At 43.2% G+C, this 24,189-nt stretch overlaps 1 protein-coding gene across 1 annotated transcript in view; it reads right to left on the bottom strand.

Moving 5' to 3' along the window:
• Positions 1-24,189, bottom strand: part of USH2A (usherin) — a 455,954-nt gene that overhangs the window by 272,294 nt on the left and 159,471 nt on the right. Inside the window, exons 27-30 of the mRNA XM_088666687.1 lie at positions 22,484-22,757; positions 19,846-20,049; positions 19,660-19,740; positions 15,845-16,030 (exon numbers count right to left, since the gene is read on the bottom strand). Coding sequence (XP_088522813.1) covers positions 15,845-16,030; positions 19,660-19,740; positions 19,846-20,049; positions 22,484-22,757 — 745 coding nt within the window. The remainder of the gene's footprint in view (positions 1-15,844; positions 16,031-19,659; positions 19,741-19,845; positions 20,050-22,483; positions 22,758-24,189) is intronic.

Here is a 24,189-nt window from a genome sequence, read left to right as displayed (position 1 = left end):
GTTCAATGCCACTTAGGAATTTTGAACAAATAATTGTTTCACTTAAAATATTATACGGTAATTCTACAGTAAACACTTGCTATTTAATAAATTTTATTTTAAAAAATACAGTAAGAAAAATCTTTATATTTGAGCTGCATTTCATATACTGCCTAGCTGTTGTGATTTTTCATTAAGAATGGAATGTAAATGAAATTTTAAAAACCACAGCCTGATGGTACAACACTGCTGGTTTTTCTTCATTTACTTCAGATAAATCAAAATAAGGCCTCAAGGTTTGTCTTCCGAAACAGATACTAAATTAAATATTACTAATGATTAAACAGGGGCTATTTTAATAAAAAAAAAACTTGCTTTGCATACCAAGTGGACCTCTTGTGCTAGGTGTGATTTCGGTTCGCCGCTACACTCTTAACTTTACATCCATATTTAACAAATGACATTATTCAGTTTCATGGGGTCACTGTGTCAAAATGTCTGTGTTGGAATTTTAATTTATTTCCAAAGGTTCCCTTCACTGGCCAGAAAGAGTGGTACCTTCAATTGATTTACTGCCTGTAATCTACCATGTGGGGTTTTTTTTAATAAAAAAAAAAGACGAACGTTTGCTGTGACGTAATAATTTTTTAAAGGAAGAACCTGCCTGCATTGCAGTAGTATTATACTGCAAAGATGACAAGGGATCAGAGTACTGTTGTCACAAACTAAAGGTTCAGTGATTAAGGCAGAATTTCATAGATATAGCTATTCATATGCAGTGCTTTTTTTCTTTTAAAAATGTTTAGGGGTACTCTCATTTTGACTCAAGAAAATCACCATTTTATAGTTCAAATTTGGGAAAATGAATACAGTAAATGGACAAAAGTACAAAGATTCACAAAATGTTCAGCAGTATGTGTACTTCTGTGTACCCCAAGAAAAAAGCACTGTTGATATGTATGGCGTTTTTGATTTTTATTCTACTGTTTATTAATTTTGTTATGCTTTTATGAGTGTTTATGTTTGACAAATTATGTAAATTAACAGTACAAACCTATACATGTATACTCAGAAATAAACTTCCTTCCAGGAAACTGGATCTATATTACTGCATCCTTTAAAAAAACTGAAGTTAACAGCTAACTGCTTGGGAAGTCATAATTATCTGAGGATGATGATGATGATGATGAAGATTATGGTGATGGGTTTTATAGATGCACACATACACCATTTTTAATCCCAATGCTACTCTGCAATCAACTCAATTACAATCCACATTCTAGCTAGAAATGTGCTCATTTAGCTTTTTTTAAATATTGTGTAGAGCTCTGTAGGTGTTGTTGGTGAACTCTAGCATTTGGGCATAACTGGATATTCACAGGGCAATATAGAACTGACCAAAATTCAAGACAAAGTTTTTGGGGCCCCCACATCCAGTGCTTCATCATCCACTCAGCTGTCATAACTAATGCATGATTATGTTTTAAGATAAAAGTTCTTTCTAAAACCCACTACAAGTACCGTGTTTCCCCTTTTTTAATACGTAGTCAGAAAGTAAGCCATGGCAGGGTTTTTAACCATTTGAGAGCTATTAGACATACCCCGAAAATAAGCCATACTTCCGCACCAGCTAGCAGGACCCAACATGCCGGCCGCGACAGGAGGAGGAAGCCTGCCGGGTCGGGTCAGTGCCCGGAAGCGGCGGTGGCTGCTGCAGTGCCGATAAAGCATGCAGCAGTGCCGCACAGAGCACCAGCCAGCAGGACCCAGCTCCTGCAATGCTGGCTGCGGCAGGAGGAGGAAGCCTGCGGGGTCGGGTCGGTGCCCGGAAGTGGTGGCGGCTGTAGCGCTGACAAAGCGTGAAGCAGCGCCGCACGGAGCACCAAGGGCACGAGCGGCAGGAGGAAAGAGAGAGAGGCTCGTTGCTTGCGCACTTTAAGAGAAGCAGCCAGAACCGATCTCCACATTCCAAGCCTCCCTTTTGCGCGTGCGGGCATGTTAAAGCCCTGATCAGTTCACTCCCCACTTCTTCCTCGCCATCCCTCCCTTTCACACGTTGCCTCAACCCCGCAGCCCCCCTCCCTGGCCATCGTCCCCTAAGTGCAGCGCTGCTTCGTGCTTTGTCAGCGCTGCAGCCGCACTCTCTCTGTGTGTGTGCGCGTCTCTTTCTTTCTCTCCCTGTGCGTCCGTCTCTCTCTGTGTGTGTGTGTGTGTGTGTGCGCGCGCGCGTCTCTCTCTCTCTCTCTCCCCCATGCGTCTCTCTCTCTCGGTGTGTCGGTGTGTGTGTGTGCGCGCGTCTCTTTCTCTCTCTTTCCCCCATGCGTCTCTCTCTTTCTCGGTGTGTCGGTGTGTGTGTGTGTGTGTGTGTGCGCGCGCGTCTCTTTCTCTCTCCCCCATGCGTCTCTCTCTCTCTTGGTGTGTCAGTGTGTGTGTGCGTGCGCGCACGCGCGTCTCTCTCGGGGTGTGTGTGTGTGTGTGTGCATCTCTGTGTGTTTGCGCGCGCGTCTCCCCCCCCCCCGACAGACAAAAGGTTCCGCTTCGGCTCGTCATTCAGCCGCCCCGGCCTCCTCACTGAGGGCCGAAGCTGCTCCCCTCCCCCTCCTCCCCTTTCATCCCTCCCTTCCCTCAGTTGGTCCGTCAGTCGGGGTTGTGCGCGCGCGCCAGGGGCATGGCCCAAGCCTCATCCCCCTCGCGCTTCCCTCACAAGCGTCTTGGAGTGGGACGGGTCACAGCCTCCCTCACAAAGTCCTCCCCCTGTGTGCACATCTGTCTCCGAGGCAGGTGGCCATCCAGCCTCTGCTTAAAAGCCTCCAAGGGGAAAGGGAAAAAATAGAAGAGGCAGAAAATTGAAAAGACCATAACAGAGTGGCAGAGCACCCTGTGCTCTGTATGCAGAAGGATCCCAGGTTTAACCCCCAGGTACCCCCAAGTTTGAAATCCTGGAGAGCTGCTGCCAGCCTGGTTGACAGTAAAACCTGGAGAGCTCAGTTGGCTAGAGTGTGGTGTTTAAATGTGCGCGGAAGAGGGCGCCGAGTGTCCTGAGCCAGTGGGACCCAGTTGTACCAGCACTTAAAAAAAAAAAGACACCCCCTGAAAATAAGCCACCGTGTGGTTTTTTGAGGAAAAAATGTTATAAGACGGTGTCTTAAAAAAGGGGAAACACGGTACCTATGACAGTCTCAGAATATTTTCATAACAATGCATAATTTAATTTGCTCAGCTATAAATTAATGTGTGTGTACATCAATGAGGATCTTAGTTATGGGGCTGCTGACTTTGTACTGCAGGATAGGCAGGCGCTGAGTATAAATTTCACTGACTGACTGGAAGTGCAGAGGAAATGAGTGGGTAATGAGAGCAGAGCAGCCAGTTCTTTAATTGAATTAAAAGCTGGGTGACACCAATGCAGACACCTGTCCAATTACAGACAGGCCAAGGTGTTTACCATTGCTGTACAAGCGATTTGAAGATGACAGAAATCTTTCCGCCCACAGATTAACATAATGAAGGAGAACAGATTACAGTGGATGCTAGCCAAACAGCTAGGTTGGCAGCTGAGAGAGGAGGAAAAAGTATCTTACTGAACTATGTAAATAAGAAGTGTACTTTTTTCATACCTACCAACTGCAAGCATTTGTGTGAGACAAGGGGTGTAGCCAGAAGGGTCAGATGCAACAGATTCCCCAAGACTTTATTCAAAGTTAACTCATTTCATAATCACATCTACCAAGCATTAGACGACTGTGTGTCTTTAGGTATTTTCTGCCCACTGCTGCCCATTTTTTAACATCCTTGTGGTAAGGAACATGGCTATCCTTCAAAATCCACATCTTTCTGAATTGTCCTCAAGCCAAAAGGTGTGCACAAAAATTCATATATTAATTAAAATAGCATACAAAACTACATTTTATTATGAAAAACGTGCATGCGAATGCATATGAACTGAATTCCCAAGGGACTTTTTAACTCCCTGTGTTAAAATAACAACTTGCGCTGTTTAGGTTGTGTAAGGGTGGTGGGGGTGCTCTCCGCAAGAAATGGTGCTGATCACTCAAAGCTATACATATTTCAGGTTTTATTTACATATGTACAAAGCAGCAGACATCATTCACCCATCTGTACTGTCGGACTCAGATCCAGGAAGTAACTTTTGGTGGGTTCTTTTCCAGCATAAAAATTTAGGCAGTCCTAATCTCCGCCTCTCCCCTTCATGGATCAATGCCTTGTCGTGGCGAAGGGGCTTGAATAACTCAGAGAAGCTATGAGCTATGCCATGCAGGGCCACCCAAGATGGACAGGTCATAGTGGAGAGTTTTGACTAAACGTGATCCACCTGGAGAAGGAACTGGCAAGCCACTCCAGTATCCCTGCCAAGAAAACTCCATGGACAAAGACAACAGGCATATAGTGCCTGGCGTGCTATGGTCCATGGGGTCACGAAGAGTCGGACACGACTAAACGACTAAACAACAACAATCTCCGCCTCTGTGTTTTACGTTTCCACTCCTGCCTCTCCCTGGCTGACGGAACCTGAGTAATCTCTCCCTCTGTTCCTGAGCTGGTGGTGGTGCTGAGGCTCCTGCTCAGCATCCTCCAGCCCTTGCACTCCCTGGCTACTTCCTGCCACGCCCTCCCCTTCTCCTATTACTATTCCCTGTCCTTCTTCTCCCAGCCATTCCTGCCCAGCCTCCTCCGCCCTCTCTACCCTTAAGGTCTCGCTGGGCAGTGCCCTGACAGGTTGCTACTAGATTGGCACCAAGGGCTGCAACACTGAAGCCAGGGTGGGGAACCTTTATCAGCCTAAGGGCCACATTACCTTGTGAGGAACCTTCTGGGGGCCACAGGCCAACAATGAAGGCAAACCCAAGAGAGCAATGGATGTGACTCTTATCTTTGCACAGTGAGCTAATTATAACCATGCAAAAGTTAGCTCCATCCAGCAAGCAGAAGGCATTAGCACAGCTCAGGGGCACATTCCAGCCAGGCAAAAGCACTCAAGGAAAGCTTGGTGCAAGGTTAGTAAAGTGTGTGGCCTGGGATGGGGACATGGCTTAGGGGGAGTTCTGAGAGCCAGACAAAATGAACTGGAGGACCACACCTGTCCCCCTGTATTGTAGTCTCATGCATATTAATGACACTTACTGGTACCAATTAACCACAAAGGCCCATTCTCATGTTGCCACCCTCTGAACCTCTCATGGAGGAGGCACATGAAGAAGGGCTTCAGATGATTGTCACCAAGTCTGGCTTGGTTAACACGGGGAGAGGAGGCCCTTGGGATATTGCAGGCCTGAGCCATTTAAGGGTTTATATGTCAAATCTAGCAATCTGAATTGGACCCAGAAACTAATTGGCAGCCAGTGCAGTTGAGCCAAGATTGGGGTTATATGCTCAAACCATCTTGCCCTGGTGAGCACCCTGGCTACTGAATTCTGCACCAGCTGAAGTTTTCAAACTGACTGCAGAGGCAGACCCACAAATAACGTGTTGCAGTAATTTAACCTAGATCAGCATATTGCTGACAATGTACTCCAAACCTCTGGATGACCCCAAACAGCGGTTTCATGTAGATGTTTAATGAGATGGGGAATAAATCAAACCCTGAAGGTTCCACAGGGCTGAAGAACAGTCCCCAAGAGACAACCATCCAAGTAGGACCGGAACTACCATAAAGTGATGTCACAGCCCCACCCCCATTTGAGGTTAATCTGCTGTAATAGTGGAGTCAAGATACTGGTGCATGCAAGCAGTTTTATCCTCATATTGCTTTGCAAACAAGTCACAGTGAGCTACCATCAGTTCTGCCACCTCCTTCAGGCCAGATTGTAAGAGGCTCCTCACTATCCATAAAAGCTCTGTGCCATATGGCACAAAGAGGATGTAATAGAGGCAGCAAAGTATGTATTCCTTGCTGCCTTCACTGCTACTAGGTAGGCTTGATGATGAGCCCTCAACCAGAGTTTGATTGCATTTGATTCGTGCTGTCTTCCACTTGCATTCAAGCAGTCTCCCAGCTAATTTCCTTGCCCTAAACTCTGGAGTATACCGGGAGTCAAACGGGCTCCTTGAAGCAGGAGATGGCTCTCAGAGACTATCGTGATAATGGCCCAAACCATTCAGATGTTCTAGAGGTTGGACAGAGCTTCAAGAGGAACACCAGTCATATCAGCTGGAAAATCTCCCAGGGCCATCTGGAAACCCATTTGACCCATCAGCCTCCAAGAGCAGACCATCCTCATAGGTCCCCCTCCTCTACAAGGGGAGAAGGTGCTGAAAGCCTACATCTCAACAGGAAGTGATTTGACCATGACAAGGGGCTGATGTCAATACTCAAGCCCATGGAACATGAGACTTTTGCATGCAATAGAGTTATGGATTTGACCTAAGAGGGGTTTTGAGGGCACAATTTAAGTAGATTGACCATTGCTGAGGGGTATTATGTATGAGGGATTATATGGGGGCTGGGAATCCAAGCCAACCTTACCCCACCTCTAACTTGTTTTATTCATAAGCTACCAGCTCTCTCATCATAGTCCCCCATAACATCATCACAGAGTGATACCCAGAGTGAAGAAGAAGAAAAGCATTGAAATGGGCTGCAAATAAATGAGAGGGGGGATGGGGAAAAAGACAGAAAGGCAGCAAGTATTTGAGTGGAATTTTGCTTTCCCTTTAAAAGCCCATGTAAAAATTGTCAAAACACAAAAATTCAGTGCAGCTCTATATAAACTGCAATGGAACCCCAAAGCTCAGTAACATCAAACCACAAAAATATCATTTCCTATTTAAAACAAAAAAGCACATTCTGACATTTTACTTTTTTTGAAAAGAGAGAGAGGGGGGAACACACATGCAAATATCACATTTAAAGGTTTGGTTCATGCATTTGCTTATGTGCTGCAGATAACTGAAATCCTGTGTTGTTGCTTCTCCTTTTTCACCCCACCACTGTGGTGAGTCACACTTTGTTGGTGTTAAGCGTTAATGCAAAATGCATTAGCGCTTAGTGGTGAGATCTCTGGATCGGCTGGTTCCAAAGAGCTTAATAGAGAAGCCAACACTCCAGCATTACATGGGATGCTAACACTTTGAAAACATCAATAATGCTTACTTTATGCTTATTGAATGCACTTTCAAACTGCTCCCTCCCATCACTGGAACATTAGAGGGAAGTTCTATGGTTCCATTTCTGACCCTGCTTTGACATCTGTTTATCTTCAGTTGCATTTACATTAGATTCACTGATGGCTCATGTGCCCAAAATATACACATTTTTACAAAGCAATTTCCCCTAATATAATACATATTGTAAGTTTTCACTAATATATTCATTTCAATGCACACTTTACCTCAACACATGCATGCTGGTACGCATTACATGGCTGAAGAATGGCATGGCAAAATTTAGAAAAATGTGAACATTGAAGGTTGGCTATGTTTCACTTCAGATACAGTTATGGAAAGTGCAAATTAGACAGGTGCACCTTAAAATGTGATCTGAATTGAATTGCTCCCCCATCCCAAATCAAGATGGAACATTTATTTAAAGGACCAAAGTGCATTATTGGACACATGGACTGCTCTGTGCCAACCAATGAACAAGCAAACATTGTAGCTATTGCTAGAACAAGTTTGGGGGTTTTTGCATCAGGTTTGTCTTACATATGGTTGCGTAATTAGTAAACACTGAGAGCAAAGATTGTTTCCCTGACATCTTTTGAGCTCACATATTTGAGAGGGTATAATAAATCTCTCCTCTCACCATGCTTGTCCTAGGCAAGGACAATGGACAATTACATTCTCTGCACTGACTGATGAATGTATGAAAATGATTGTTCTTTCTTGCTGTGAATGTCACTCAAAAGTGGCTAGTAGAAACTGGAGCAATGATGGCATGGCACTTCTGTCTTCTATGTCTCCCTAAAGCATATTTCTCAATCTGTCCACAGGGTGGTGAAGGGAATGCAGCCCTGGAACTTCCACAGTAATGGTCGGTTCCTAATCAACACAATATTAATAAAACAGTTTGGAGACCATTACAGGACTTCCTTGGATTAGTGAAACCATGATTTCACTAATGTATTTAGATGTATGGCCCTACAACAGGGCTAATATCAATGTAATTTAATCATACTTCTATGCTCAACTATAAGTAGAGTCAACCACACAACAGTTAACACCAGAGTATTGGGAGGCGTGGTGGAGAAGAAGAAGCCTTTTATCAGAATCCTATGCTTCTTAGGGGTCAGTCATATCCAACCCAACAATAGTGAAAAGTTATAACTGCAAAAAAGGTTGCCTAAGTTAAACACTGCCGTAATGCAGATATTGATATTGTGCAGCAATTGGATGCACAAAAGCTGATTCCTTTTGGAATAAAAAATGTCTAAACCCATCTTTACCAACCAGAACTTATTCAAAACAGATGCAAAACAATCAAAGATACATCCAGAAAGTTGTGTACTGTATAAATCAAATGCATGATCAAGCATAAGTTCTTCTTCTTAAATACCGTATTAGCCCGAATATAAGCCGCACCTTTAACATTCAAGGGGGAGAAAGAAAAAAGACAATACCTGAATATAAGCCGTTCCTTAAAATTTCACAGGCACTCACACCCATAAATGGCGAATGCAGAAGAAAATCCTACGGGTATCATTGCTCCCGGGCTGCTTCGGGGGGGGGGGGGAGTCACACCGCTTTGCTGGCAGACTTCCCCCCTTCCCCCTTCTTTTTGGCGGCTTGGGGGAGGTTTGGGAGCTGCGGGCGGGCTGGGCACCATAGCCCCGTGCTCCCGGGCTATTTCCTGAGGCGGAGCCACACTGCCTTGCCAGCAGCCTTTTCCCCTTCTTTCTGGCAGTTTGGGAGAGGCTTGGGAGCCACGGTCAGGGCGGGCGCCATTGTCCCGCACCCCTGATGGCCCTCGTGGTGGCATCCTGAGCGGGGGGGGGCACTCTCCATTCCAGCCTTGGAAAGCAAGGCAGGGCCACTGACCTAGGGCAGCTGTTTCAGCAGCGATATAGTAAAAGCCAATTTTTGTAAGGTCGTGAATATAAGCGACACTAACTTTTCACAGTCAGAATTTGGGGGGAAAGTGCAGTTTATATTCAGGCCAATGCGGTATATAACAGAACATAATTACAATCAGAGCAAAAATCAAAACTCTGTCTCTCCCATAGCCTGCATTAGCCTGCATTCAGCCTAAGGTTACAAATCATTAATGGCCAGGGATACCTTAAGGACCCAGGAGCTTCTGGGCTCTTGATTCACTCCAGTCTTCTGCCCATGGCGCAATCCTGACAGTAGCACTCCACCAAGGATATATAGTCCTTGGCTGCCCAACCCCTACCCCTGACACAGAAGTCTATACCTTGAGGCTTGAACCTCCACCTCCTGTTTCCCTTTGCATTGTGCTTTCCCATTGAACAATTAGACTACACAGAACACTGCCTGCTGTGAGCTCATTGTTGTAGCTTTTATTCTTCTTTGTGTACATGGCCCCTGCTCTCACCCTTCTCCTTGACAAAGAGAGACCTCTATACAAATGTGAGAGGCATTATTCCCACAGCAGCATTCCAACCTTTCTCATGGGAAGCATCCAGGGACTCAACTACATTAGTAAAGAAACAGCAATTTGAATGCGCTATAAACGTGCAACACCAAATGGCACTAGAGAGCAGAAAATTTTAAAACACGATTTTCCAAAGAGATTTTTTTCTTTTGTTATAGCAATCCAATTTCTGACTTATTGATAGCATTTTTTTTCCTGTGTCTAGATTCACACCAGGTTGCTCATCTAAAGATTTCTACCTACAGCACCATGGGTAAGATGCATAAATATTATATGTTATTTCTATCCCATGCTTTTAAAAAAGTGACTTATGTATTTATTGTTTAATTATTTCTTCTATATTTCACCCTGCTGAACACCCTGAACAGTGGTTCTTCTAAATAACTAAATAAAAATAACCCAGGTGTCCTGGGTTATTTTAGACCATAACAAAAAGCAATTGGATGATCCTTATTCTGCAAGTGAGGACAATGCACAAGTATTTCGCAGATAGATAAAAGGGAAGGAGACACATTATGGGAATTTTGATTTGGCAATGCTGATTTTTAGATTGTGCATTAGATAATACAATGGTAAATACTGGGTATCAAGCAGGAAAAGCATTTTTCCACTTGTCTGACTGCAGATCTGATTCACTGAGGCTTGAAATCTCATTTGCAAAAGAGGCAAAGTTCAGCTGAAGAAAAGTCCAGGAAAAGTATTCAGGAAAGTCATTTCCCCCTCTGGCATACAGGCATATGAATCTTCAGAAGATATCATATAATTACCCATACATGTATGACTTCCTAGAATAACTGCATCGCAGTATAGCCACTATTGTATTTCTATTCCACTGCAGTTTCACATACACTCAAGTCTCAGCAATACACACACACACACACACACACACAAAGTTCCCTGTCTGATGAGAACTCACTACTCTGGAAGATGTACAGTTGTCAATAAATATTTGTGCTATTTTTTTAAAAAAAACTACTGCCACAAAACACACTATAGAAGGCTGTTTTTCAAGGATACTTCATATGTTAACTTTTTTGAATATGGATAACCCAAGTGAGAAAAGAAACAGGTGTCTTGCATCCTAGAATGAAAATGGAAATCCCTGCTTACAGAGGCTCTGGAATTCAATGAACTTGTACTTTCAATATTCCGCTATCCATGCACTCATCCCCTCATCACAAAGCAGAAGTGGAGAACCTGTGACCCGCCAGATGTTGCTGAACTGCAATTCCCATAATCCCTGGAGCTGATGGGATTTGTAGTTTGGCAACATCTGGAGGGTCACAGGTTCCCTCTTCCTGCCACTGAGAGAAGACACCAAGTACATTGATGAGATCCTGTACTGAAACAAATGCTAGATCTCCCTGGCCTTAAAACATAAACCCTGCAGGATCTCCCCATGTCCATTAAGTATCTTCTCCCCCCACTAAGAAGGAAGCATGAACATCTCACACCTCTTCCTCATTGTCTGAACAAGGCGTACAGTCTTTGCTGGTTCATTTCTAAAAACAAACAAACACAGAGAATGAAAAAGGCAAACCATATTTTTTAAAGTACAATCTAAAAAGTAACAACTGTCTTTTCAGTGTTAGCCATTTATGAAATATACACTCCCTGTATATCCGCTTTAGGAGATTTAAGTTGATTTGCAGCCTTTTCCTTTAAAATAACGAAACATATTTTCAACCGAAGCAATCTTCTCCACCAAGGAAACAAATGTTTCTAGCACAGGTAAGCCTGCCCTTATGGCTTTCTGATTTATTGGCACAACCTGAGCTAACAGCCAGCAGAGTTTCAGTTCCTGTGAGGTTTCCCATGTCCTCTGCATTAACTCATGCGTTAGTAGGTGGCCACCTATCTAACACATTTCCAAACACCTGCAGACCTGCCCAGCTGTGCAAATTGCTTTGCAATCAACCCGCAAAAGGCAAGCAGGAGAATTCACATCTGAAGACCACTGGATTTTTATCAGCTCTTAAAAAAATTAAGTTGGCCAGAATTCTGCTACAGGGTTTCTATAAGATTTAGGCAGAGAGCTCTACCGAAAGCTCTGAGATTAATAATGACCATACCATAGCAGAGCTAACCTTGACAACTATGCTGACTGTGAATTATTATACTCATGGCCAGCCCAAGCCATTTTGGCACCTGAGGCAAACCGCAAAATGGTGCTGCTGCCCCCCTGCCAGGAAAGAATGGGTGAATGAAGAACTGCATCAGGAACAAAGGGGAGGGGAATAAAGATCTGCACCTGAAACAAGGAGAGTAATCATATCAACCTTATTCAATGGTTGAAGGAGGAACCAAAGGCCTGGTCTGGTGGTTTGCCTGCTCTAAATCGCACCGGGTAAGTGCAGACCCCCCCCCAGGAAACACCAGAGCAGGGATCCTCAAATTACGGTCCATGGACCAGATCCGGCCCACCAGGGCCCTGAACCCAGCCCACCCGGCAATTGCAGAACCCGCTTCCATGCACGACCTCTGCATCCAGCCCAACTTGCCTCGCTAGCCCTGGCGGCGGCGCTGAGGCAAAGCAGCCAGGAGGAGGCACAGCTGGGCGCAGCTTCAGTGGCGGCATCGGCACCTATGGGGAAGGCAGTCGCGCCACTGTGCAGCGCCGACACCTGTGGGCTGGTCTCCCTGCTCAGCGCCATCCCTTGCCTGGCCTGCAAGCATCCGTCTCGCTACCCTCCCCCCCTCACTCTTCATCGGGGCCACCACCCTCGAGGAGCTCTTGCCCTCCACCCCCACGACCACCCCGACCTCGGCCAGCCCCGGTCCCGACACATACAAAGGCTGGCTCTTAAAGTGGACCAACTACCTGAAGGGCTACCAGTAACCCTGGTTTGTGCTTAACAACGAGCTGCTCAGCTACTACAGGTACCGTGGTACACTCTCCCCCCCCCCAGTTGGCAGGCATTCCTTTTACTAACATTTGTGAGTGCGCAAACTTTAGGGGCAGTGTGATAGTTGTTGAAGGGAGGGGGGCAATTGCATTTGCAAAAAAAAAAACAACCTTATTTTTTTCAAACTATAGTCTGGCCCCCAACAGTGTCTGAGGGACAGTGAACTGGCTCCCTGTTTAAAAAGTTTGATGAGCCCTGCCCTAGGGGTTAGCCCCCGCTGGGAGGAGACCGGCAGTGCCTCCTATTCACCAAGAGGGCGCGAGGCGGCAGATCTGGCCTCCATGGAGTGTGCCACAGCTGTCCCTGCTACCATGGCAGCAGCACAGGCAATCTATTCCTTGGAAGCTAGATCTTCTGCCCTGTGGATCCTGCAACTTGAGGCCATCACCTCATCTTGCCTAATGGGTGGGCTGGCCCTGGTTGAACTTAATTTTAACCTAATTTATTTACTGCCTTTCAGTTTGCAAAAGGGGCACAGGGTAGGTTACAATATTAAAACAACATTACAAAACTAGTGAGCACTATCTAAAGGAGGTAGAAATTATAACAAGTGGAAGATCTGGAAGAATAAGATCTTAACTGCACAAGTCAATTGTGAACCTTTCTTAGGAAAGAAGTTTCACAATTTGGGTGCTGTAATTGAGAAGGCCCAGATTACATTTATGGGCACAGCTGTCACTTCACACACACCTTGTATTCACATTAAAGTAAAGATTACCAATGTTATCAGTTCTCATAAATAGGCATGAAACCTTGCCCCTGTTCCCCATTGATGGATCCTTTTCTTGGGTTTGTTCATTAGTAACTAAGGAAGTAGTTTTATCATGCAACTTTATCATATCAATTTTCACATGCAAAAGTTGTCACTTGTCTGAAAGCACCCCACAGGTTGAACAGAGTTAAACATGTTTCCTTCTCTTTCTCTTAATAATTTCCCCACAAAAAGTTATTTCAAACATATGACTGCCCCTCATGTATATTATATTTCCTCAGCAATGGCCCGTGTTACTCAAAATACTTTAAAAATTCAGTTATCAAAAGGCTTTCGCTTTTCAGCTGCAAGCAGTTTTACATAATGATATTTTATTTACAGAGATAGAGTCTGCATATTCTAATTAAATATTTTACATATATTAAATATTTACCTAAAACATTTAACCTTCTAAAATAACTTCACAACTTTGGGAATTCTTCCCAGACTGGGTATAGGTAAATTGCACTCCAAAGAACTATGCAAGGCAGCTTTTGGTTATTATTAATCATCTTTTTCATGTTCCATATCAACCCTGGGCTGAGACTGAGATGAGGTTCAAAAATATTTTGTAATATGTATGGGTAAAAAGAATTATTTTTTTTTAAAAAAAAGAATTAAGAGAGAGAGAGAGAGGGAGGGAGGGAGAGGGAGGGAGGGAGAGAGAACACATACAAAAAATAACTTTTTGGACCCTAGGCAATGATGAGATCCTGATTTTAAAGTCACCTAAATTCAAAACTTCTTTTTCTGCTCCCTTGATGACTGATACCTTTTAAATCAAGAACAGAATCAATGACATAAACTGAGCAATAAGTAGAAAATGCTGCTGTTTGTTCAGGATTATCTTGTGGATATCAATAAGGAGAACTGTCATTCCCCAAATATTTGTGCTGACAGAATCTTTTCATGTGAATTTAAGCAAACATCAACTAAACAGGTATAAGCACATGGCTGAACTGAAAAGTCCTTGAAATACATCTGCTTGACCAACAGTGCTCTCAAAAGTTAGCTTGCTGACTTTTAGATCTGATTACTCAATTATACAGAAATCAGTAAGATGTTTTTACTGTATTAGTAAAGGAGAAATAAAATGATATTGCCACATTTATTTTAAACTACTCATTTGCCAGCAAGGGGCTTCTGGAAAGATGAAAGCTGCATAGCCCCTAACCCCTTTCAAACATAGCTAAACCACAAGACAAAATACACAAAAATTAAAGCACAGGACTTTTTAGCCAATCAAAACAATCACTACCAGCAGGTCCCACCAATAGCCACCATCTCCTACCCAAAGAAATGGCCCAGGTAGGGCGGTGCACTCTTTTGCTCATTCCCCTTCCCTTTTTTTCTGTGTAAGAAGCCACAGAGAGAAAAACCAAACAAGAAGAGAAGACTCCCTGGAAAAGACCCTGATGCTGGGAAAGATTGAGGACACAAGGTGAAGGGGACGACAGAGGACGAGATGGCTGGACAGTGTTCTCGAAGCCACCAACGTGAGTTTGACCAAACTGCGGGAGGCAGTGGAAGACAGGAGTGCCTGGCATGCTCTGGTCCATGAGTTCATGAAGAGTCGGACACGACTAAACGACTAAACAACAACAACAAGGAGGGGGGATGGGGCACTGGATCACTCCTTGTCAATCAAGCCAGCCTAAGCCAATCAGAACCATGCATTCTTCCTGTATTTATTCACAAGCTAATCAGAGCCATCACTTCTTCCTGTGGTGTCATTTACAGTATAGTGGTACGAACTCGGGTTATGAACTTAATTCGTCCAGAGGTCTGTTCTTAACCCAAAACCATTCTTAACCTGAGGCGTGCTTTCGCTAATGGGGCCTCCCACTGCCACCGCGCCGCCAGCACACGATTTTCGTTCTCGTCCTGGGGCAAAGTTCACAACCCAAAATACTACTACCAGGTTAGCGGAGTTTGTAACCCGAAGTGTTTGTAACCCGAGGTACCACTGTATGTGCCAAAGAAAAATATTTTACGGTAGAAGCATTGTTTACGCGGCCGGGGGGGGGGGGGAGAGCAAGCAGGCGGCCCAAACGTGTATGTGTTTGCCTTCTTTTGCTTACTAGAATCCTTTTTTAATCTTTCTGCCTATTTTCCTTAAGGCCCTGTGCCCTCCCCGCTTTCTTTGGATCTCCCTTCCCTCCTGACATCTTCCTGCTTCTCAAACATAAAAGCTGAAAAGGATACTCCAGACGAAAAAGAAGACATCCTCCAACACCAAAGCAATTTCCAATCCTGTTATTCCTAAGGGGCATTGCCTTGAAAACAGAAGGAAATTTGTGGAATATTGCCCAAACAACATGAGCCAATAAGCCAAAGCAGGCCATCTTTTACTCAGTGACCCATCTAAAGGCTTCCAGGTCAGGCTTCCAGGTCAGGCTTCCAGGTCAGGCTTCCTTCCCTGTCTGGGCAATAAAGAGATGGGTTGTTCCTCTTTGTGTATTTGCCTTCAAGCTGTCCTCCCTCTGGCTTTGCTTCACTCCACCCAGAGACATGTTCTCTTTCTCTCATACTCATGAAAACACCAAATTATTTTGCAGTGTCTGAACACAGTTGCTCATCTCGCCGCCACCAACAGATTAAAAATACTGCTTCACACACATATTTATTGGCATGTACCTGTGAATGCACTAGCATTAGAAATCTCCGTTCTGACAGTAGGTATGCTGGGATCATCTTTGCAGGACGCCTTTAGAATGTACTTCTCAATTACACCTTTGACCCCAACTGGTTCGTCCCACGTAACCTCAGCGCTGTATCCATTTATGCTGTGAGCTTGTGAGGGTGTCGGCACGTTTTGTGGGACTGTGGAAGGATAAAAGAGGAACAGAGAAAACAGCAGTCCTAAGAAGACTGTTGCCCCATTCTTCACTTTTAATAGTTGCAGTAAATCAGATTCGCCATTAGCATAAATACAATTTATTAGAGTTGTAACTTTCCAGCATTGATTTAATATGACTGCACATCTTGAGCCATTCACTTTTAGCTATATTTCAAAACCATCAGAACTCCATCTACATAACATTCTTCTTTGTCTAGTTCAGGTTTTCAAAATACATTTAATGTATCAAACGTGTTTGAAACGTCACTCACAAGGGAAGGGGGTGGACTGTAGAAGTTTAAACAATATAATGTTGTATCCAAGTAAGAACAGATAATTAGACTATTGTTATACACTAGCATTTGAAATTTCATTGCTGAGAAGTAAAACTTTTGCTAAAATGATGTCTTTTTCTAAACAGCTGGAGTTTCATATTTTCAGGTTCCCAAATTACAAAACCTAGAGATATTACATGCAATCTAATTCTGTATTATCAATGGATGTGTGTCTATTAATGTCAACAGATGGTGCATTGCAGGGACGTAAGTTATAATTAAGAAGGAAACAAAGCTTAACATTTTGCAAGACCCTTTGCTTTGGGTCAGTTCAAATAATAAAGTACAGGTTGCTGCTTTTTGTTTTGTTTTGTTTCTTTATAAATGAAGGTGATTAAAATAACTTTCAAAGCACAGCTCGTGTAAGTCTTGCAACCCTTGTTGTTGTTGTTTTTTAAAAAAATCTTATTTCCAATAACTTTTAACTATTTATTAGATATTGCTATATCAAGTAAAGATCTGGCCAGAAACAACTTCATCACAGATGACTGCACAATGGATGCCAAGGAAAGGCCCAAGGAACTTTATGGCAGGATGATGGATGATAGTTTTGCTATAAATGCATGTGTACTCTAGAGTCCTGGTGATTAGGACTGCTGTAGCCTCTCAGCATCAACTGCCCCTCTTTTACGCCCTGATACCTTAAGACTCGTTTAAAAAAATAATCTGGTAGGTGGGTAGTCTGTGTAAGGGGCATCAGTATTCTAAATTTCAAAGTGTTTGCCTATGTTTCTTCCGGAAAGGAGCAATGATCGGCATGCAAATCTTCAGGTTGCTGACAATACTACATTAATATATTGATTTTGTTAGTTCTGAAATGTATCACAGGGCAAGGTAAGGTACTGTATAGCAGATGGTCTTCTCATAAGGGACACAACAAAACTGACTCAAAAATAATTAAATAGTGCAATTATTTCCCAGCCCTTGGGAACATGTAGCTGTTCTGTGCTGTGGTCAGATTGTAAATATAAATTTATGGTCTGAGTTACTCTGGTCAGACAATTAGGGCAAAAATATGGCTGCAGTTGCTCGCTTTGGGATGGTCGACCACATGGTGGCATTAAGCTGTATAAGCAGCACATTTGCAAGTCAAAACTCTGCTTTGGTAAAAAGCATTGGAAAGCAGCTTTTTGTGACACAGGAACATTATACTACTAATTTGCAAAGAGACTGGTGATTGCGGAGGTCATATACCAGAGTGGTTTCAGCATTTTATGACAATAATTGAAGAAATCAATTCAGTCCAAACAATACTGCAACAGTTCATGCAATAAAAGGAAATCAGAAAGTTTTGGTTCAAAGGCACTGCAAAATGGCTGTTCCAAAAAGTAAATCATCTTTATATTTTCAGCTTGAAGCCACAAGGTTGGAGGGAAAAAAATATCTTCCCAAAATTCTCTACCTATTATCACTCTCACCAACAAATTCAAGCGGGGGGGGGGGGCAGAGGCAGATTTGGGTTATGTGGTCACACTGGGTGTGCATTCGAGGAGGGTACCTTCTTAAAGTCCAGTACAGTGGTACCTCTGGTTAAGAACTTTATTCGTTCGGGAGGTCCGTTCTTAACCTGAGACACCACTTTAGCTAATGGGGGCTCCTTCTGCCGCCAGAGCAAGATATCTGTTCTCATCCTGAAGCAAAGTTCTTAACCCAAGGTACTATTTCTGGGTTAGCGGAGTCTGTAACCTGAAGCGTTTGTAACCTGAGGTACCACTGTAAGTGCTTGTCCGGCTTCAGGAAGATGTATGAGGACTCTGACAAAGTCCTAGAGTTCTTCTGCCTCCTTCTGAATGCTGAGCAAGCACTTATTAGGGTTTGGGAAGGAGTTAGGAGGCCTCTAGGAGGCCTGTCAGAACCTTGTGGCTCCTCCTCAAAGGTCAGGCTGCAAGGGCAGGGTGGAAGGGAATGGCCCCTTCCCAACAGGAAAGGGAGAAAATTATCTTCTGAAACATTTTGTATCAGTTAATACTGAATGAAAAAAAAAAGCTTGTTAGTTCATATGGTGGGTGAAGGAAGGGCTCACAGAGGTGGACTAGAAGGACTAGAAACCAAGCCCATTGCCTCTTTCAACAACAGCTTAGGATCAGGTTACCTGACCTTGTACCTTATACTGTACCCATTGTAGATGACCCCATTCTGTAGATGACCCCTTGTGTCATCTACAGAATGGATGCCTGATGGTCGCATTGTTATCATATATATTATGCAAACTAAGGCTTTTAGCCTAGTGACACCAGGACTTTGGAACACATTCCCCCTACCCCAACACTGAAATCAGAGTGGCACTCACAATTATATTTCATTGCCTGCTTAAAACATTATCAACAACTGTTTTGAAGAGAACTAATTTGATTCAAGATTGTTCATTTGTTCCGTGTTTTATGATTTAATAATTTTATGATGTTTGAATTTTTTATTGTACACCACCCTGAATTTTTGCAATAAGTTGGCGGTGAAGAATCACTCTTATAAATAAATATTAAAATAAGTTCCAGCAATAATAAAGCTGAATCCACTATGGCAGTGGTTCCCAACCTTTTTTTGGCTATGCCCTACCTAAGCATCTCTAAAATCCTGATCACTCCCATAACATATGCCCCACATTGGGAACCAAGGTACTAAGATGTCCACAAGTTTTCACCCTATTTGTTGTGATATATTCAGTACCACCAAATATTCTCAGGGTGGTGCTGAAGTTTTCCAACAATTCAGGGGGAGCCTGACTTTCCACCCCAATGCTTATTTTTTTGCTCAGTTCTATCAATAATTGTACTTGCCAGACATACGTATTTGTCAAATTTCTAACATTTGTATGGATCATGTGTGGCCTTGAACCTATGAAATTACACCACTAAAATTGATGTTTTATCTAGTATATGTATATGTATAATCCCTCCCCAAAAGTCTCTGCTCAGGAAAAAAAAATTGGACAAGTGGCCACAAAAACAAAATTATCATCTGGCAAGTCAACACATAGCTTAAGATGCTTTTTTAAAAGATATGAAAATCAAGAAATATATGAAATATATGGACCAGAATATAATTTGGTTTTATATGTGCTGAAGCCCACTAAAAACAACTGTCGTAGCGTATTTAATCCTACATTGAATTGTAACCATGGCATTTCAAGTTCGAAATAACAACTGTAAGAACTGGGCCAAAAGCCTCTTTGATTTCAGTGTGTAGTTTTGGTGTGTCTTCTCTCTTTCCACATTAAACATTGCCATTGCTACCAAGCCAGGCTGGATACAAGAACGAAATGCAGAAATGTTAATTACCTGATTCTCTTGTGCGACCACGGTCCCAAGTACTATATACAGTTCCTCCTTCATTAGAAGCAATTATCCGGTACAAATATTCTTGCAAGAGAGAGGGGGGGGAGGTGTATAAATGTGAGAATAGAACAGTAGAAAATGAACTAAAGTCACACAGCTTTTCATATAAGGAAGAGGCCCGTGTGGTACCTGTAAATGGCTGTAGACCACTCTCATAAACACTCCTTTCTTTTCCTCGGTACACTAGGATGGAGTCATTCCCCCTGCAGTTAACAGCACTGTCAGTTGATAGGCATCCGTCCAGATTGACTCTGACAGCACTGCTGGACACAGATGCCAAGTTAACGACAGCACCTCGTGTAAATTTAACATCCTTCATGCAGCCACCAAAACCTAGCAAATAGTAAGGGATTAGTATCACATAAAGGGCTTCAGTTGTTAATTAAGAATCATGTTTTGCTTCTTGCAGTGCTACATTTCAGCGATAAGGAGAGCTAGATGTAAACGTTAAACTTCAAATTATGTTTGAGAAATGATTAAAAAAATATTTGAGCTGATACAGAGCTATCATTCCTGAAGTTCTACCGCACTGAAATGTACACCAATTATCCAACATTTCAGGCAACATGGAAAAACCTTAATTTTGCCACTTGTCAGCATGCATTCACATCAACAGGTGCAAAATATTGATTTGGGAGGAAACCTATCACAGATTATTCCTATAATATATAACTTTTATGCTATTTGTAGTTAAATGCTGTTATCATAATAACAGAAGCAGTGTGAAATGGCTATTTTCACAACATGAATATTCACACGTGCTTTACAGTCTAATTATTGTAGCCATAATATAAAAAATTGAAAAGTACTTAGAATGCCTTGCTCTAATTGGGTAATAGTAGGTGGGTGGGTATCTGTTTGCTTTCATTTACCTAACTCCAACTTGAAATTACATACTGAGCCAATGTGGGTAACTAACTAATAATTGCTTTTATTAGAGCAAAGTCACTTCAGGATGAGACCATTTGCAGTGGGAAAATTGGGGGTGAAGCACGGACACCTTTCCCACCTCTACGTTTCCAGTTGCAAAGTGAGCAAGGCACATCTTAAGAAAACTGTAGCTGTTTATGTTCTGAAAAACTACCCAAAAGCAGCTTGTCTACAACAAAAGCAATCCAAATTGTGCTTAAAACATCCATAATGTTTATTTAGGCATTTAAGTAAAGCAGAATAAGCACACTGCAAATCTGAAAGGCACACATGAATCAATCAGGTGACACACCCACCATTCAGATTTGTCATGTCCACCCCTGTGTAGAAGCGCTCCCAAACATAGACTGCCTTTGCCTCCAGTGTCTACGTCTTCTCCATCCATGATGTTCCCAAGTTGAGCTGGAAGGTCTGTAAGGAGGTTTCTTAGTGCCTTTGGCTAGGCATGCTTAGAAGTCTCCCTTCCACATGTGCCCCTTACATACTTTTTACCCTCACACCTTCGGCCCAACACAGCTATTGGTAGTATAGCATTGTTACTTCCTACCTCCTGGTGGCCTGCTTTGGAATTTATCAGGAGCTTCTGCAGCAAAGGCCAAATACAAATTGTTATAAATCTAATTTGTTATAATTTGGCAAATAGGATATAAAATGCAAAGCCCTGGTATAGCCCTAGGCTTCTGAAAGTTTACTAGACAACCCCTGGGTCTAGGATCTCTAGAAGCCCCAATCAAAAAGCCCCCAAAATGTCTATCCTCACTTAGCGGTCTGGCTGGGATGAACAGAGAGTACTGCTAGAATCTGACTCTAAGCTTTGCTACAGCTGCCCACTGCTCAGTGTACAAGAAATACCAACTGTGGTGTACAACAATCTCAGTCATCTACAGCAAATGTACCCATGGGTTAATGTTTGAAATTAATCTAACATACCACTGTGTCTCTCTAATATCAGGGCAGCCTTGTTAAGAGCAACTATTGTTTCTTGTTAAAGGAGAAGGCACGGGAGAAATTCTTTAAAATTTAATTGTGCACAATTAGCACCCATGTGACCGCTAACATGTGCACCATTTTCAGTGTTGAAAGGGGATGGGGTAGGGGCAGAATAGGGCAGAATGGACTTGCATGCATTCTGCTGACGCGTGCGGCCAAGCCCATCCTAGCCATAGAGGCTAGTGGCGCGGAGAACCACGGCGCCGGGCGCTGGTAGGGCGGCAAGTGAGCGCAGGGTTCCGGCGATCTGGCCAGGACTGCACTTCACTAGCTGAGAGGCTGTGCGTCTCTCTCCTTCTCCGAGGACTCTGCGCTGTGCCTCCTTCTCGTTTCCCCAGTCGAGCTTCACCACCAGCGCGCACACAGCGCCCAAGCAGCTCTTGCTGGTCCCGTGGTGCGCGCGCTGGTGGCGAAGCTTGACTGAGCAGAACCCAGCGCTGGGGAAACGAGAAGAAGGCGCAGCGCGGAGTCCTCGGAGGTGGCCTCCCGCTGCTGCCGTAGTCCGCTTGGCACTCCCGGGCCCTTGGAGAGGCACTGGAGGGGGGCGCTGGAGGGACCTAGTGCCAGGGCGCTGGATGGGCTTAAGACGGCCCTGCATGCGGCAGCCAGGAAGAGAACCCCTCATATAAGTTGGAATTCCCCTGTATAAAAGAAGTATTTCACAAATGGTGGGGATTCCTTCCAATCCTTGAAAGCTGGCTCCAGCTTTGGGGAGGCCCTTGGGCAAGTTCTCCACTTGCTATTTCTGCATGCTATCTACTTGACCAAACTGTATAATTGCTCAGCAAGCTGCCACAATATATGCTATCCACTTCCAGACATGTTTCCTTCCCTTGTAGTAACATACCTTGTTCTAATCCCAGCTCTTTAAAGACATTCTGGACCTCATCTGGGATTCCGCCAATGTAGACTGGAGAGTTTACAAACAGCTGGTCCAAACCAGGTTCCACCACATGTTCTTTCAATTCATTTACACTTGCTGAAACTACAAACCCTCCTTTCTTCAGAATAACTTTATTCCATTTTCCATCGCAATAGGACAAGCCTAACCAGAGATTCACATGTGTCAAAATAATGCCATTGCTTAGCAGAAAAGACAAGACTCCGCTTTTTAGTTCTGCCTGTAGTTCAAAGTTGAAACAGAAAAGAAAGAATTGATGACAGCAAAGACAAAAATGCATTTAAGCAATGGAAGAAATGTAAATAGTAGCTAAATAATATTCATTAACATTTCAGTGACAGTGTTGGTCCAACAAGAAGAAACACAAAATAAATATTTTTTTATCAGCACAATTAGGGTGCAATCATATGGTCCATGGGATGTGATTTGGCAGATTAGGAGCTCTGTCCATGAATGTGTCCTTGTTGCAACCATTCCAACTGAACCAGCAGAAATGATTTTTCCCCAACAGGAAAAAAAGCCTTTAAAAGGTGAAGAGAGACCATGAAGCCCCTCCTCACTTTCTTCCCTGCTAGTGTAAGTCCAGTAGGGATTTGACAGAGCTCTGCCCATGTTTAAAAACAAACTGCAAGCTTTAAATCACATGACACTTCCTCAGACAGATTGCTTTGGGTGGATAATTACAAACCTGGGTAACCTATATCTCACTATTTTTCAGTCTCAAGGTAAGGAAATTGAGACAAACATGCAGCACAACCCAATGTGTGTTTACTCAGAAGTAAGTCCCACTGGGTTCAGGTAAGTGTCTGTAGGATCACAGCCTTAATTGTGCAGGAAAATGAGCACATCTGAAAAATGAGCACCATCTGAAAAATGTGTGTTGTTCTAGGGATATAGCAAAATGCATAATTGAGTGTCCACTAGTATTGCAGGGTCTCTTCAGGAAAAGAAAAGGCTAAAAAGTAAACCATACATATATCTGTAGTAGAGACCCTAAGACAGCTGGATGGCACCACCTTATACGCCTCTTTCCAGCAATCCCTCCAGCCAAGCTAGTGCCAAACATATTGCTTTGCTTTGCTTTGGACCACATCAGCAAGGCTGGGGGAGTCTTGCCGTCTGGGCAGCCCAGGACATTCATACACATTGCCCTGGCTTGCACCCCAGGGAAGGTCACTTCAGTGCTGCTAACACAGCGATTTGGCTTCACCCACAGAGGCACACTCCATTCTCTCTCGAGACAGACAAATGCCAACAAGTATTTTTAGAATGTAGAACTGCTCTAGTCAGAGTTAAGCACTTTAAAATCCCATTTATTTTGATAGAAGCATTAAGCACATGCTATTCTTCTTTCAATGAAATCAACAGAACTTAAAAAGTATTAACTTGAGCTGATCATGATCTTTATTTCTAATCTGTGTGTAACTAGCTTATGACTTCATTACTGAGATGTGCATAACTGATGGGAGAAAAAAGACTGACCTAAAGTATGACTGCATCTTCTAATCATTTTACAAAATGGGAAAATATGTATTTGCCAACTGTAATATGAAGAATATTATGACTAGTCCATTGAGAAAGAAATTCCAGATCTGCTTAATCTAACTGCTAACTTTAAATTTAGTGTACTGAATTTTAAATATACATGATTT

The sequence above is a fragment of the Zootoca vivipara genome, chromosome 3, assembly GCF_965207765.1.
Source record: "Zootoca vivipara chromosome 3, rZooViv2.hap1.1, whole genome shotgun sequence".
Lineage (NCBI taxonomy): Eukaryota > Metazoa > Chordata > Lepidosauria > Squamata > Lacertidae > Zootoca > Zootoca vivipara.
This window is presented reverse-complemented; position numbering and strand designations above follow the sequence as displayed.